Source organism: Wolffia australiana, chromosome 1, assembly GCF_029677425.1.
Source record: "Wolffia australiana isolate 7733 chromosome 1, ASM2967742v1".
NCBI classification, from domain to species: Eukaryota; Viridiplantae; Streptophyta; class Magnoliopsida; order Alismatales; family Araceae; genus Wolffia; species Wolffia australiana.
In genome coordinates, this window is record NC_135835.1 from 28,251,814 (window position 1) to 28,265,551 (window position 13,738).

The 13,738-nt window shown below is 41.8% G+C and overlaps 2 protein-coding genes across 7 annotated transcripts; one reads left to right on the forward strand and one right to left on the reverse strand.

The window, feature by feature from the left end:
- Window positions 1–640: 640 nt before the first annotated feature.
- Window positions 641–5,576, forward strand: DGAT3 (diacylglycerol acyltransferase). 4 transcript variants are annotated; one of them, XM_078588258.1, is made up of 3 exons: window positions 641–1,063; window positions 1,579–2,245; window positions 4,361–5,576. In XM_078588258.1, the coding sequence occupies exons 1-2, from the start codon at window positions 656–658 to the stop codon at window positions 2,233–2,235; spliced, it is 1,065 nt and encodes a 354-aa protein (XP_078444384.1). In that variant the 5' UTR covers window positions 641–655; the 3' UTR covers window positions 2,236–2,245; window positions 4,361–5,576. The 4 variants fall into 4 exon arrangements, with proteins under 4 accessions (XP_078444384.1, XP_078444375.1, XP_078444367.1 ...); XM_078588249.1 differs by lacking the exon at window positions 4,361–5,576 and adding an exon at window positions 2,337–2,395; XM_078588241.1 differs by lacking the exon at window positions 4,361–5,576 and having other exon boundaries at window positions 1,579–2,335.
- Window positions 1,812–7,372, reverse strand: LOC144713593 (putative L-cysteine desulfhydrase 1). 3 transcript variants are annotated; one of them, XR_013584107.1, is made up of 5 exons: window positions 6,550–7,372; window positions 4,691–5,369; window positions 3,433–3,498; window positions 2,818–3,318; window positions 1,812–2,231 (listed from the first exon to the last, which is right to left on the reverse strand). XR_013584107.1 is itself a non-coding variant. In XM_078588220.1 (3 exons), exons 1-2 carry the CDS (start codon window positions 7,255–7,257, stop codon window positions 4,701–4,703), a joined length of 1,377 nt encoding a protein of 458 aa, XP_078444346.1. In that variant the 5' UTR covers window positions 7,258–7,372; the 3' UTR covers window positions 1,812–2,231; window positions 4,691–4,700. The 3 variants fall into 3 exon arrangements, 1 of the variants encoding a protein (XP_078444346.1); XR_013584106.1 differs by having other exon boundaries at window positions 2,818–3,498; XM_078588220.1 differs by lacking the exons at window positions 2,818–3,318; window positions 3,433–3,498.
- Window positions 7,373–13,738: the final 6,366 nt, after the last annotated feature.

Below are 13,738 nucleotides of genomic sequence, written 5' to 3' on the forward strand. Positions count from 1 at the left end.
AAGTAGTTAAATTTCTAATTCACTTTCATATTTCCCTCTATGCCAATTATTCATTCATATAAGATGAACCCAATTAATAAAAGTGCTTCGTCTAAAAACCACACAAGTGATGTAATTGTAGATGAGCTTTATAGTAGTAAGTCTAGTTAAAGACCCTTTCCCAGCTACTTTGCCATCCCAGTCCATATAAATAATTAAAGCTTGTAATTGAATCTCATATTTCCCTATCTACCAACTATATACCCACCTAAGATTGACATTCAATAGCTTGTCAGTCGAACGGTCAAGGAACGTCTTGAAAAACTGCGACGTGTCGTTTTTATTCCTTATCGTTAGAGACTCTTTCCACTTTATTTTCCATATTTCCTACTTTTTTTAACTCTATAAATTGAAATGTTGACGTGTATCGATGACGTGGCATAAAGGCCCAGTTGTACATCCACGTGAGCTCTTATCTACCGTCCGATGACAAAGCCAGTCATCGAAGGACCCAGATTGTCCAAAATTATTGGCGGGAACGTGCTGGCGTGTTGCTTTCGTGTGTTTTCTCGATCTCGCCAAGCGCCGCTCATCGAATATCATGGTGAGTCCACGTCGCCTCTTTCTACGATCGACGGATTAAAAACTGCCACGTTGTTTTTCAGAGACTATAAATATGGCGAGTTCGGCGACTTTCTCTCTCAACTGCAGTTTGCGTGGAGGTTATCTCTCTCTAGTTTCTCTACCTTCTCCTTCATCGCCGAGGAAGATTATGGAGATTCTCGGGGGCGCTTCGATCGGGAGGGAGATCCGCTGGCCGTCCGCGATCGCTGCGACCTCCGCGTACAGTTTGGATCGAGCGCGGATCGGAAGAGTCTGCGTGCGCGGAAATTTCGCGGACGAAGGCCATCTCCGTTACTACGGATCGCCGGTGAAGTGCGGCGGGAGGAAGGAGGAGAAGATGGCGGTGAAGAGAAGAGAGAAGTTGATCAAAGGATTGATCGGATTGCAGGCCGCCGGTGGCCTCGACTTGCCAGCCATGGCCGGAGGTCAGGTTGAGGACGGCGAGGTGATTATCGTGGACGTAAGTCTTTTATTTTGATTTCATTCTCTTCATTTTTATTTAATTTTTGGCTACCGGTATTTCCCGATTTTGGATGTAAGGAGGTTAGTGTCGTTTTAGATTTATCGTATTCTCTTCCTGCTTATTTAATTTTTCGTTATCGGTGATTTCTAATTTCGGTGTAAGCGGGTGATTGTCGTGGATGCAAGTAGTTTGAACTTGATCATATTCTCTTCCTATTTATTTATTTTTATTACCGGCGATTTTCAACTTCGTATTTATGAAGGCGATTGTCGTGAATGCAAGTCGGATTAGCTCGCTCATATTTTCTTCCTCTCCAATTCATTTTCCGAGTTCATATTAAGGTCCTTTACTATTTTCATGCGCTCGATTGTTTTCGGTTCTTGGCGATTGATCCTAGGGCTATTGCGGAAGTCCGCCTCCTGTCTCCTTTTGTAGTTATATTACATGCTTCATGATGATTGAAACTTTCGAATTTTTAAATTACTTGTTCTCATATTGGTGAAATTTTCCAGAGAGTGGCGGATGCGTTGGTGGCTCGGCTATCCCTTCTGAAAGCCGAAGAGAAAGAAATGAAAAAGAGGAGGAAAGAGGAGAAGAAGATGAAGAAAGCCGCGTGCGACGAGAGTTCTACTTCGAGCTCGAGCTCCGAAGATGATGAAGACGACATGATCACGAAAACAAAGATCAAGCCAGAAACATCATCTTGCGCAAAGTCAAAGAATCTTTGCCAATCCGAGGACTCATCTTCCTCAAGCTCATCCAGTGAGAGCGACTGCGAAAATCAGATGAGACAAACAGTTCCAGAGGAGAAAACAAATTTCAAACCAAAGCTCGGAGAAGCTCGACAAGAGCCGGCGATGGCGGTGATAGCGGCGACGCCCACGACAGTGGCGACCACAGCAGAGAGAATTGAAGTGTGTATTGGGGGGAAATGCAAGAAATCAGGAGCAATTGAGCTGATGGAAGAGTTTCAACGAACAGTCGGCGAGAAGGCGGCCGTCGTCGGGTGCAAGTGTCTGGGCAAGTGCAAGCAGGCTCCCAATGTTCGAGTTCGAACCGCCACGGCCGAGAAAGCTCCGATCTGCCTCGGCGTGGGAATTCAAGACGTGGGCGCGATCGTGGCCAACTTGTTCACCGAAGAACCAGACCTGGGCTTGAATCCTGCCTGAATCTGATCTGGTGAGTCTGTTTGTATCATATTAATTATACATATAGATTCGTAATGCTGTTTGTTTTGAGAATAACTTTATCAAAGATGGTCTTTCTCAAGGTATCCGAAGAAGAAAAATAAAGATGATGCATGGAAAATCGACATTTTTTCCCATTTCATTCGGAATTATGAGCCTACATATTAGAAATCTGGACTAGTTTCTGGCATGACTAGGCATATGATTATAATGAATTCGGAATTGTGAAGCGAGCATGGCAAAATCCTTTACAATTTTCTTTAAAATGTCATTTTACGTAGGGAAGAAAACATTTTGTACAGAAATATTTCATCTTTTGAGAGCCGTCAATACATTTCTAAAATGCCCAGATGGAATATTTTCCTTGGCCTCGATTATGCAGAAAAGTCGGCATGAACTTTGAATTAAAAAGCAATCGTGCCAATATCTTGTCATTTCATGGGGTTCACAAGAAAACAGATCAATTTTGTGGGTTCATATGGTATTAACGAAGAAATAATCATTATGAAACGCAGGAATATGAGGAAAAGAATCAGTATCATCAACATCAGTGTCATCACCCACCACTACAATCATTATCATCAGCATCATCATCATCTCCAGCTCTCTTGACACATCCTTCAGAAGTATGACCATTATGCTAAACAAGTATCCACCACCGCTATCATATGCATCACCATCATCATCGTTATCACCATATTCATCTCCTCTTCAGACGAATTCTTCAGAAGTATGAGCCTCATGCTCTGACAAGTATCCACCTCCTGTATCATCTGCATCATCCTCATCCTCATAATCGTCACCTGCTCTTCTGACGCCTTCAAAAGGATGATACACATGCCAAGACAAGTATCCACCACCTCTATCATATGCATCATCATCATCATCATCATATTCATCATCTGTTCGTCTGCACCTTCGAAAGGATGATCCTCATGCCCAGACAAGTATCCACCACCACTATCATCTGCATCATCATCATCATCATCATATTCATCATCTGTTCGTCTGCACCTTCAAAAGGACGGTCCTCATGGCCAGACAGGTGTCCACCACCACTATCATCTGCATCATCATCATCATAATATTCATCATCTGTGCATCTGACCCCTTCAATAGGATGGTCTTCATGCCTAGACAAGCATCCACCATCACTATCATCATCATCAAATTCATTACCTGCTTCTGATGCCGTGTTCATAAGATTAACCTCGTGCTCTGACAAGTATCCACCACCACTATCATCTGCATCATCATCATCATCGTCAGCATATTCATAACCTGCTCCTCGGATGCCTCCTAGCAAAGGATGAGCCTCATGCTCAGACAAGTATCCATGAGCATCATCATCCTGCTTCCCTGACGATGCCTTTAAAAGGGAATGACTGTCAAGCTTTGACAAGTATCCATGATCATCATCATCCTTGCATGTTCATCATCTGCTCAGGACCATCATGCAGGATACGTTTCCATAATCATAATTGGCATATGCTCCTATCAGGGCAGCCTTCAAAATGATTACTTTCATACTCAACAAGAATCAGCATCATCACCAATACAATCATAATACCACTTCCAAAAGAAAGCCCTCATGCTTGTCATCCTTAACATCGTTTTTAATGATCACCATCTGCTGCAGCAACAGCTTCACCATCCCAACTGCGATCTTCACAATCACCACATCATGATCTCACCACCATCATCTACGATCATGGTCATTGTCATCATACCACCATCATCAAGATCAACAAGATCTGTCATCAGCATCACTATCATGATGATATTCATCATCACCATCAGCAGTACAGTCCATTGTCATCATCACCACCTCCGCCATGATCACCAACATCAACATGGTAGTGATTAGCATCATCATAATCATCACCGTCACCATCTTCACCTCAAAGAGTGTATTTGCTCACAATGAAATTTAGAAAGAATTGAAGAAAAAAAATATAACTATTTCAGGTATTTATTAAGGATGTTGTGCAATTACACAATACATAATTAATGAACACTGCACATTCAAAATTCCCAATTAGCATGATAATATGGAAATAATTAAATTAAACAAAGAAAACTTGAATAATTGGTGGCGTTTGCGCAGGGAGAAAAAGATTCACCTGAATCTTACGAAGTATATAAAGGTTATCCAATGGATAGAGAATGTTACGAAGGCAATGAAGATTCAGATTCATGTTAAGAAGGCAATGAAGATTCAGATTCTTGTTACGAAGTCAATGAAGATTCAGATTCATGTTACGAAGTCAATGAAGGTGGCAGTAATCAGCAAGAAAATAGAAAGCGTTTGTAAACATGGAAAACGATGGAGAAAATTCAGCAGAAAAAGGAGTTATTCCATTAAAAAGATTGAGAAAATACCATCCAAAATAGGAGGGCATTGTTTCAACAGAGATCAGAGGAGGCAAGAACGAACCTTTGAAAGCTCAGAGGAAAGGAAGAAGGTCCTTGCAAGCGAGGCCAAGTGACAAGAGCTTGCAGATTGCGTCTCTGAGCCGACAGTAATCGTCCAGGGAGTTATAAACCTGGTGAGAGATCCTGACGTACCCGGTGACGGCCTCGTCCTCGTCCCCGGGCCTTCTGCCATTGTAATGCGTCGGCACCTCGACCTGGAACTTGCCTCGTAAGTATTTCCTCAGCTTCTGCGCGTCCTCGTCGCTGTCGACCCGCAGCCGGGGCGGCAGACCGACCATGATCATGCTGCAGCTCATCTCGGGCGGCGCTCCAAGACTAGTGCCCCAAGCTTCTGCCAGCATCTTGCCCATCTCCACCACCTTCTCGTGGTTCTTTTTCATGATTCCGTTGATTCCGCCTTCAAACCTGTTGATGAAGTCCACCACCTCGGGGACGACGAGCTGCGCGCTGTAGTCGCGCGTGCCGATCCAGCCGCTCTCGATCGCCAGGCCCTTGCCATACTCGCTAGACACCACCGGGTGGTGGATGTCGGTGGATTCTGGCGATCGCCGGCAATAGAGGAAGGCGACAGATGGCGGGCAGAAGAACCATTTGTGCAGGTTGCTGGTGTAGAAGTCGGCGCCGATGTCGCTGACGTCGACCTCCACGTTCCCCAGCGCATGAGCCGCATCGACAAAGACCTGCATCCAGACAGAGAGAGAGAGAGAGAATTGAGATGATGATGATGATGATGTTGCTCGCGTTGGAAATGACAATCAAGGTGATGATATTTATGACGATGATGATCGACTGGGATGGTGATGATGAGGATCACCATGATCATGATGATATTAATGGTAGGATGAACCATGATCATTGATGTTGGTTGTGATGATGATTGATAGTTATGGTTGTGATGATCATGGTGAATGCAGGCATCCTTCTGAGGATGAAGATTTGGTGATTGTGGTAATCCTGGTTAAATCACTTGCGTTGTACCTACAGCTCTGAATCGATAAGTACGCAAATTGAAGGAGCTATCTTTGTGGATCTGATTCGTATTGTAGAAGTTCATCGTTAGAGTGCACCACTCTGATCATGATCATCAGGATGAAGATCTTAATGATGATGGTGGAGGAGATGCAGGCGATGGAGATGACAATCATGGTGATGATATTGATGATGATGGTGGTGGGGTAGCTGCTGGCGATGGAGATGACAATCATGGTGATGATGATGATTGACTGTGATGGTGGTAATGACGATGATGAGGGTGACCAAGATCATCACAGAGATCATGTCGGCTTGAAATTTATGATTGAAATTTCATGGTGACCAAGATCAAGATCATAATGGGATGATGAAAGCAACAATGATCATTGGCATTAGAGGTGATGATCATTGAAATTTACGCCGAAGATGATCACGGTAATTGTGGGCATCCTTATGATGATGATGATGATGATGACTATTATTGTTCAAAAAAAAAATGATGATGATGACTATGTGGGGATTGTGGTCAAATCCAATTTTAGTTTCGTTACTCGAGCTAGGAACCGACGAGGGTATAGTTCTGATGAGCAGACTTTTAAATCGTTCAGCATGAATTATGAATTGCGAAGAGCACAGCATCATGGAGATTATGGGCATCCTTATGCTGATTATTGAATATGTGGCAATTGTGGTAATCCGATGAGGTGATTGTGATTATGCAGGAATCGACTAAGATATAAATCTGATGAGCAGACTTTTAAATCGTTCAGCATGAATTACGAATTGCGAAGAGCACAAAATCATCAATAAATACCAGAAATGTCAAAAATTGAATCTTGGTTCATGGGCAAATTCAAGAAGAGGGATGGGAATGGAAGAAACGGGCACCTGTTCGACGCCCTCGTCGCGGCAGATCTGGGTGAGCTGCTTGACGGGGACGACGACGCTGGGCATGGAGGTGATGTGGTCGATGACGGCGAGGCGAACCCGCCTGCGGCCGCCGTCGCGGGCGACGTCGAGCGCCTTCCTGAACTCGGAGACGACGTCGGCGGCGGAGGCGACGGGGAAGGGGAGCGGTGCCTCGACGACGGTGGCGCCCGCGCGGGCGACATAGGCATGGGCGGACTTCTTGACGGAGCCGTAGGCGTAGTGGAGGAGCACGACGGCGTCGCCGGGGGCGTAGACGCCCTCGTGGAAGGCGCGCTGGAAGCGCTGGAAGACGATGGCAGCGGCCGTGGTGGCGTTGTCAACGAGGGAGACCTCCTCGACGTGGTCGGCGCGGATCAGGGCGCGGATGGCCTCGCGGGAGCGGAGGATGGAGGGCTGGAGCTCGTCGAAGAAGAAGGCGTCGGGCTGGCGGAGCCAGAGGCGCTGCCAGCGCTGCTGCGCGGAGAGGATGGAGAGAGGGCAGCTGCCGAAGCTGCCATTGTTGACGCGCGCGACGGAGGGGTCGTGGTGGGCGAACTCGCGGCGGAGCTCGTCGGCGGAGAGGGGGAGGAGGCGGCGCTTCTTGGCGGCGGAGTCGCCGTTTCTGGCGGCGGCGGCGTCGTCGGGGAAGGAGTGGCCGTTGGAGAGGGGGGAGGAGGGGGTATCCATGGGAGGAGCTCGAGGTCGGGGGAGCTTCACCCCGCCATGGCCATGGCGACGGGGGAGGAATTTCTAGGGCTCGATCGGAATTGGGGATTTGGGGGCAATTTGGGGGGAATTTGGAGGGATAATTGGAGGTTGCTCCAACTGCTCTTCGCCGAGGTCTAAACGCTTATTTTTATTTTTATTTTTCTCTTCTTTTCTCTACTCTCCTTTTATCACGAGTGAAGAGTTTTGAAGCTCTCTTTCTCTCTCTTCTCCTCTTTTATGACAACTGAAGAGCTTTGCACGTCTCTCTCTCTCTCTCTTATCTTCTTTAATCACAAGTGAAGAGCTTTGCAAGTCTCTTTCTTTCTCTTATCTTCTTTTATCACAAGTGAAGAGTTTTGAAGCTCTCTTTCTCTCTCTTCTCCTCTTCTATGACAAGTGAAAAGCTTCGCAAGTCTCTTTCTCTCTCTTCTCTGCTTTTATCTCAAGTGAAGAGCTTTGTAAGTTTTTTTCTTTCTCTTCTCTTCTTTTATCACAAGTGAAGAGTTTTGAATCTCTCTTTCTCTCTCTTCTCCTCTTTTATTACAAGTGAAGAGCTTTGCAAGTCTCTTTCTCTCTCTTCTCTTATTTTATCACAAATGAAGTGCTTTGCAAGTCTCTTTCTTTCTCTTCTCTTATTTTATTCAAGTGAAGAGTTTTGAAGCTCTCTTTCTCTCTCTTATCTTCTTTTATCACAAGTGAAGAGTTTTGAAACTCTCTTTCTCTCTCTTCTCCTCTTCTATGACAAGTGAAGAGCTTCGCAAGTCTCTTTCTCTCTCTTCTCTGCTTTTATCACAAGTGAAGAGCTTTGTAAGTTTTTTTCATTCTCTTCTCTTCTTTTATCACAAGTGAAGAGTTTTGAATCTCTCTTTCTCTCTCTTCTCCTATTTTATCACAAGTAAAGAGCTTTGCAAGTATGTTTCTCTCTCTTGTCTTATTTTATCACAAATGAAGAGCTTTGCAAGTCTCTTTCTTTCTCTTCTCTTCTTTTATCACAAGTGAAGAGTTTTGAATCTCTCTTTCTCTCTCTTCTCCTCTTCTATGACAAGTGAAGAGCTTCGCAAGTCTCTTTCTCTCTCTTCTCTGCTTTTATCACAAGTGAAGGGCTTTGTAAGTTTCTCTCTTTCTCTTCTCTTCTTTTATCACAAGTGAAGAGTTTTGAAGCTCTCTTTCTCTCTCTTCTCCTCTTCTATGACAAGTGAAGAGCTCTGCAAGTATGTTTCTCTCTCTTCTCTTATTTTATCACAAATGAAGAGCTTTGCAAGTCTCTTTCTTTCTCTTCTCTTCTTTTACCAAAAGCGAAGAGTTTTTAAGCTCTCTTTCTCTCTCTTCTCCTATTTTATCACAAAGTGCTTTGCAAGTCTCTTTCTTTCTTTTCTCTTATTTTATACAAGTGAAGAGTTTTGAAGCTCCCTTTCTCTCTCTTCTCTTCTTTTATCACAAGTAAAGAGTTTTGAATCTCTCTTTCTCTCTCTTCTCCTATTATATGACAAGTGAAGAGCTTTGTAAGTATCTTTCTCTCTCTTCTCTGATTTTATCACAAATGAAGTGCTTTGCAAGTCTCTTTCTTTCTCTTCTCTTCTTTTATACAAGTGAAGAGTTTTGAAGATCTCTTTCTCTCTCTTCTCTTCTTTTATCACAAGTGAAGAGTTTTGAAACTCTCTTTCTCTCTCTTCTCCTCTTTGATGACAAGTGAAGAGCTTTGCAAGTATCTTTCTCTCTCTTCTCTTATTTTATCACAAATGAAGATCTTTGCAAGTCTCTTTCTTTCTCTTATCTTCTTTTATCACAAGTGAAGACTTTTGAACCTCTATATCTCTCTCTTCTCCTATTTTATCACAAGTAAAGAGCTTTGCAAGTATCTTTCTCTCTCTTCTCTCATTTTATCACAAATGAAGAGCTTTGCAAGTCTCTTTCTTTCTCTTCTCTTCTTTATCACAAGTGAAGAGTTTTGCCAGTCTCTTTCTCTCTCTTCTCCTATTTTATCACAAGTAAAGAGCTTTGCAAGTATCTCTCTCTCTCTTCTCTTATTTTATCACAAATGAAGAGCTTCGCAAGTCTCTTTCTTTCTCTTCTCTTATTTTATCACAAGTGAAGAGTTTTGAAACTCTCTTTCTCTCTCTTCTCCTCTTCTATGACAAGTGAAGAGCTCTGCAAGTATCTTTCTCTCTCTTCTCTTATTTTATCACAAATGAAGAGCTTTGCAAGTCTCTTTCTTTCTCTTCTCTTCTTTTATCACACGTAAAGAGTTTTGAAGCTCTCTTTCTCTCTCTTCTCCTCTTTTATGACAAGTGAAGAGCTTTGCAAGTATCTTTCTCTCTCTTCTCTTATTTTATCACAAATGAAGATCTTTGCAAGTCTCTTTCTTTCTCTTCTCTTCTTTATCACAAGTTAAGACTTTTGAACCTCTCTGTCTCTCTCTTCGCCTATTTTATCACAAGTAAAGAGCTTTGCAAGTATCTTTCTCACTCTTCTCTTATTTTATCATAAATGAAGAGCTTTGCAAGTCTCTTTATATCTCTTCTCTTTTTTTATCACAAGTGAAGAGTTTTAAAAGCTCTATTTCTCTCTCTTCTCCTATTTTATCACAAGTAAAGAGCTTTGCAAGTATTGTTCTCTCGCTTGTCTTATTTTATCACAAATGAAGAGCTTCGCAAGTCTCTTTCTTTCTCTTCTCCTCTTTTATCACAAGTGAAGAGTTTTGAAACTCTCTTTCTCTCTCTTCTCCTCTTCTATCACAAGTGAAGAGCTCTGCAAGTATCTTTCTCTCTCTTCGCTTATTTTATCACAAATGAAGAGCTTTGCAAGTCTCTTTTCTTTTTCTTCTCTTCTTTTATCACAAGTGAAGAGTTTTAAAAGCTCTCTTTCTCTCTCTTCTCCTATTTTATCACAAGTAAAGAGCTTTGAAAGTATCTTTCTCTCGCTTGTTTTATTTTATCACAAATGAAGAGCTTCGCAAGTCTCTTTTTTTCTCTTCTCTTCTTTTATCACAAGTGAAGAGTTTGAAACTCTCTTTCTCTCTCTTCTCCTCTTCTATGACAAGTGAAGAGCTCTGCAAGTATTTTTCTCTCTCTTCTCTTATTTTATCACAAATGAAGAGCATCGCAAGTCTCTTTCTTTCTCTTCTCTTCTTTTATTACATGTGAAGAGTTTTAAAAGCTCTCCTTTTCTCTCTTCTCCTATTTTATCACAAGTGAAGAGCTCTGCAAGTATCTTTCTCTCTCTTCTCTTATTTTATCACAAATGAAGAGCTTTGTAAGTCGCTTTCTTTCTCTTCTCTTCTTTTATCACATGTGAAGAGTTTGAAAAGCTCTCTTTTTCTCTCTTCTCTTATTTTATCACAAGTAAAGAGCTTTGCAAGTATCTTTCTCTCGCCTCTCTTATTTTATCACAAATGAAGAGCTTCGCAAGTCTCTTTCTTTCTCTTCTCTTCTTTTATCACAAGTGAGGAGTTTTGAAACTCTCTTTCTCTCTCTTCTCCTCTTCTATGACGAGTCAAGAGCTTTGCAAGTCTCTTTGTTTCTCTTCTCTTCTTTTATATAAGTGAAGAGTTTTGAGGCTCTCTTTCTCTCTCTTCTTTTCTTTTATCACAAGTGAAGAGTTTTCAAACTCTCTTTGTCTCTCTTCTCGTCTTCTATGACAAGTGAAGTATCTTTCTCTCTCTTCTCTTATTTTATCACAAATGAAGAGCTTTGCAAGTCTCTTTCTTTCTCTTCTCTTCTTTATCACAAGTGAAGAGTTTTGCCAGTCTCTTTCTCTCTCTTCTCCTATTTTATCACAAGTAAAGAGCTTTGCAAGTATCTCTCTCTCTCTTCTCTTATTTTATCACAAATGAAGATCTTTGCAAGTCTGTTTATTTCTCTTCTCTTCTTTATCACAAGTGAAGAGTTTTGAAGCTCTCTTTCTCTCTCTTCTCCTATTTTATCACAAGTAAAGAGCTTTGCAAGTATCTTTCTCTCTCTTCTCTTATTTTATCACAGGTGAAGGGCTTTGTAAGTTTCTTTCTTTCTCTTCTCTTCATTTATCACAAGTGAAGAGTTTTGAAGCTCTCTTTCTCTCTCTTCTCCTCTTTTATGACAAGTAAAGAGCTTTGCAACTATGTTTCTCTCTCTTCTCTTATTTCATCACAAATGAAGTGCTTTGCGAGTCTGTTTCTTTCTTTTCTCTTATTTTATACAAGTGAAGAGTTTTGAACCGCTCTTTTTTCTCTTCTCTTCTTTTATCACACGTAAAGAGTTTTGAAACTCTCTTTCTCTCTCTTCTCCTTTTCTATGACATGTGAAGAGCTTTGCAAGTTTCTTTCTCTCTCTTCTCTTATTGTATCACAAATGAAGAGATTTGCAAGTCGCTTTCTTTCTCTTCTCTTCTTTATCACAAGTGAAGAGTTTTGAACCTCTCTGTCTCTCTCTTCCCCTATTTTATCACAAGTAAAGAGCTTTGCAAGTATCGTTCTCTCGCTTGTCTTATTTTTTCACAAATGAAGAGCTTCGCAAGTCTCTTTCTATCTCTTCTCTTCTTTTATCACAAGTGAAGAGTTTTGCCAGTCTCTTTCTCTCTCTTCTCCTATTTTATCACAAGTAAAGAGCTTTGCAAGTATCTTTCTTTCGCTTGTCTTATTTTATCACAAATGAAGAGCTTCGCAAGTCTCTTTCTTTCTCTTCTCTTCTTTTATCACAAGTGAAGAGTTTTGAAACTCTCTTTCTCTCTCTTCTCCTCTTCTATGACAAGTGAAGAGCTCTGCAAGTATCTTTCTCTCGCCTCTCTTATTTTATCACAAATGAAGATCTTTGCAAGTCTCTTTCTTTCTCTTCTCTTCTTTTATCACAAGTGAAGAGTTTTGAAGCTCTCTTTCTCTCTGTTCTCCTATTTTATCATAAGTAAAGAGCTTTGCAAGTATTTTTCTCTCTCTTGTCTTATTTTATCACAAATGAAGAGCTTTGCAAGTCTCTTTCTTTCTCTTCTCTTGTTTTATCACAAGTGAGGAGTTTTGAAGCTCTCTTTCTCTCTCTTCTCCTATTGTATCACAACTAAAGAGCTTTGCAATTATCTTTCTCTCTCTTCTCTTATTTTATCACAAATGAAGAGCTTTGCAAGTCTCTTTCTTTCTCTTCTCTTCTTTTATCACAAGTGAAGAGTTTTGAAGCTCTCTTTCTCTCTCTTCTCCTATTTTATCACAAGTAAAGAGCTTTGAAATTCTCTTTCTCTCTCTTCTCCTTTTCTATGACATGTGAAGAGCTTTGCAAGTATCTTTCTCTCTCTTCTCTTATTTTATCACAAATGAAGAGCTTTGCAAGTCGCTTTCTTTCTGTTCTCTTCTTTATCACAAGTGAAGAGTTTGGAAGCTCTCTTTCTCTCTCTTCTCCTATTTTATCACAAGTAAAGAGCTTTACAAGTATCTTTCTCTCTCTTCTCTCATTTTATCATAAATGGAGAGCTTTGCAAGTCTCTTTCTTTCTCTTATCTTCTTTTACCACAAGTGAAGAGTTTTGAAGGTCTCTTTCTCTCTGTTCTCCTATTTTATCACAAGTAAAGAGCTTTGCAAGTCTCTTTCTCTCTCTTCTCTTATTTTATAACAAATGAAGTGCTTTGCAAGTCCCTTTCTCTCTCTTCTTTTCTTTTATCACAAGTGAAGAGTTTTGAAACTCTCTTTCTCTCTCTTCTCCTCTTTTATGACAAGTGAAGAGCTTTTCAAGTCTCTTTCTCTCTCTTGTGTGCTTTTATCACAAGTGAAGAGCTTTGCAAGTCTCTTTCTCTCTATGTGTATATCTCTTTATTTCTTTACCTCTTGCCCTTTCTCTCTATCTCTATCTCTTTCTCTCGCTTGTCCTCCGTCTCTCCCTCTCTATTCTCTTCTTTTCTTTATCACAACTGAAAAAGTTTTGCAACTCTCTGTCTCTTTCTCCTGCGATCCCTCTTTCTGTCTCCCTTCCGCTCTCCCTGTCTGTCTCTCCCTTTGTGTCTCTCTATCTTTCTTCTTCTGACCCTCTATGTCTGCCTCTCTCAGTCACTCTCCCTCTATCTCTCTGTCTGTGTCTATCTCTGTCTCTCTCTCCTCTCTCCTCTCTCTGTCTATTTCTGTCTCCCTCTATCTCTCCCTCTCCCCTTTCTCTCCTCTCTCTGTCTATCTATGTCTCCCTATGTCTTTCTCTCCCTCTGTCTCTCTCCCTCAATCTCTCTCCCTCTCTCTCCCTCAATCTCTCTCTCTCCCTCTCCCCTCTTCCCTCTCTCTCCTCTCTCCTCTCTCCTCTCTCCTCTCTTTGTGTCTCTCTGTCTCCCTATGTCTCTCTCTCTCCCTCTGTCTCTCTCTCCTTCTATGTCCCTTAGTCTCTCTCTCTCTCTCCTCTCTCCTCTCTCTGTGTGTCTCTCTCTCCCTCTGTCTCTCTCTCCCTCTATGTCCCTCAGTCTCGCTATCTCCCTCTCCCTGTCCCTCTCCCTCTCCTCCTCTGTCTGTCTTTCCTCTCTC

What these genes read in the sequence shown, in the direction of transcription:
- DGAT3 (XM_078588258.1), top strand. Translation starts at nt 656, where the DNA reads ATGGCGAGTTCGGCGACTTTCTCTCTCAACTGCAGTTTGCGTGGAGGT. An exon ending in GCGAGGTGATTATCGTGGAC is followed by an intron (nt 1,064 to 1,578) that starts GTAAGTCTTTTA and finishes GAAATTTTCCAG; the next exon opens with AGAGTGGCGGATGCGTTGGT.
- LOC144713593 (XM_078588220.1), bottom strand. Translation starts at nt 7,257, where the DNA reads ATGGATACCCCCTCCTCCCCCCTCTCCAACGGCCACTCCTTCCCCGAC. An exon ending in GCGACGAGGGCGTCGAACAG is followed by an intron (nt 5,370 to 6,549) that starts GTGCCCGTTTCT and finishes GTCTGGATGCAG; the next exon opens with GTCTTTGTCGATGCGGCTCA.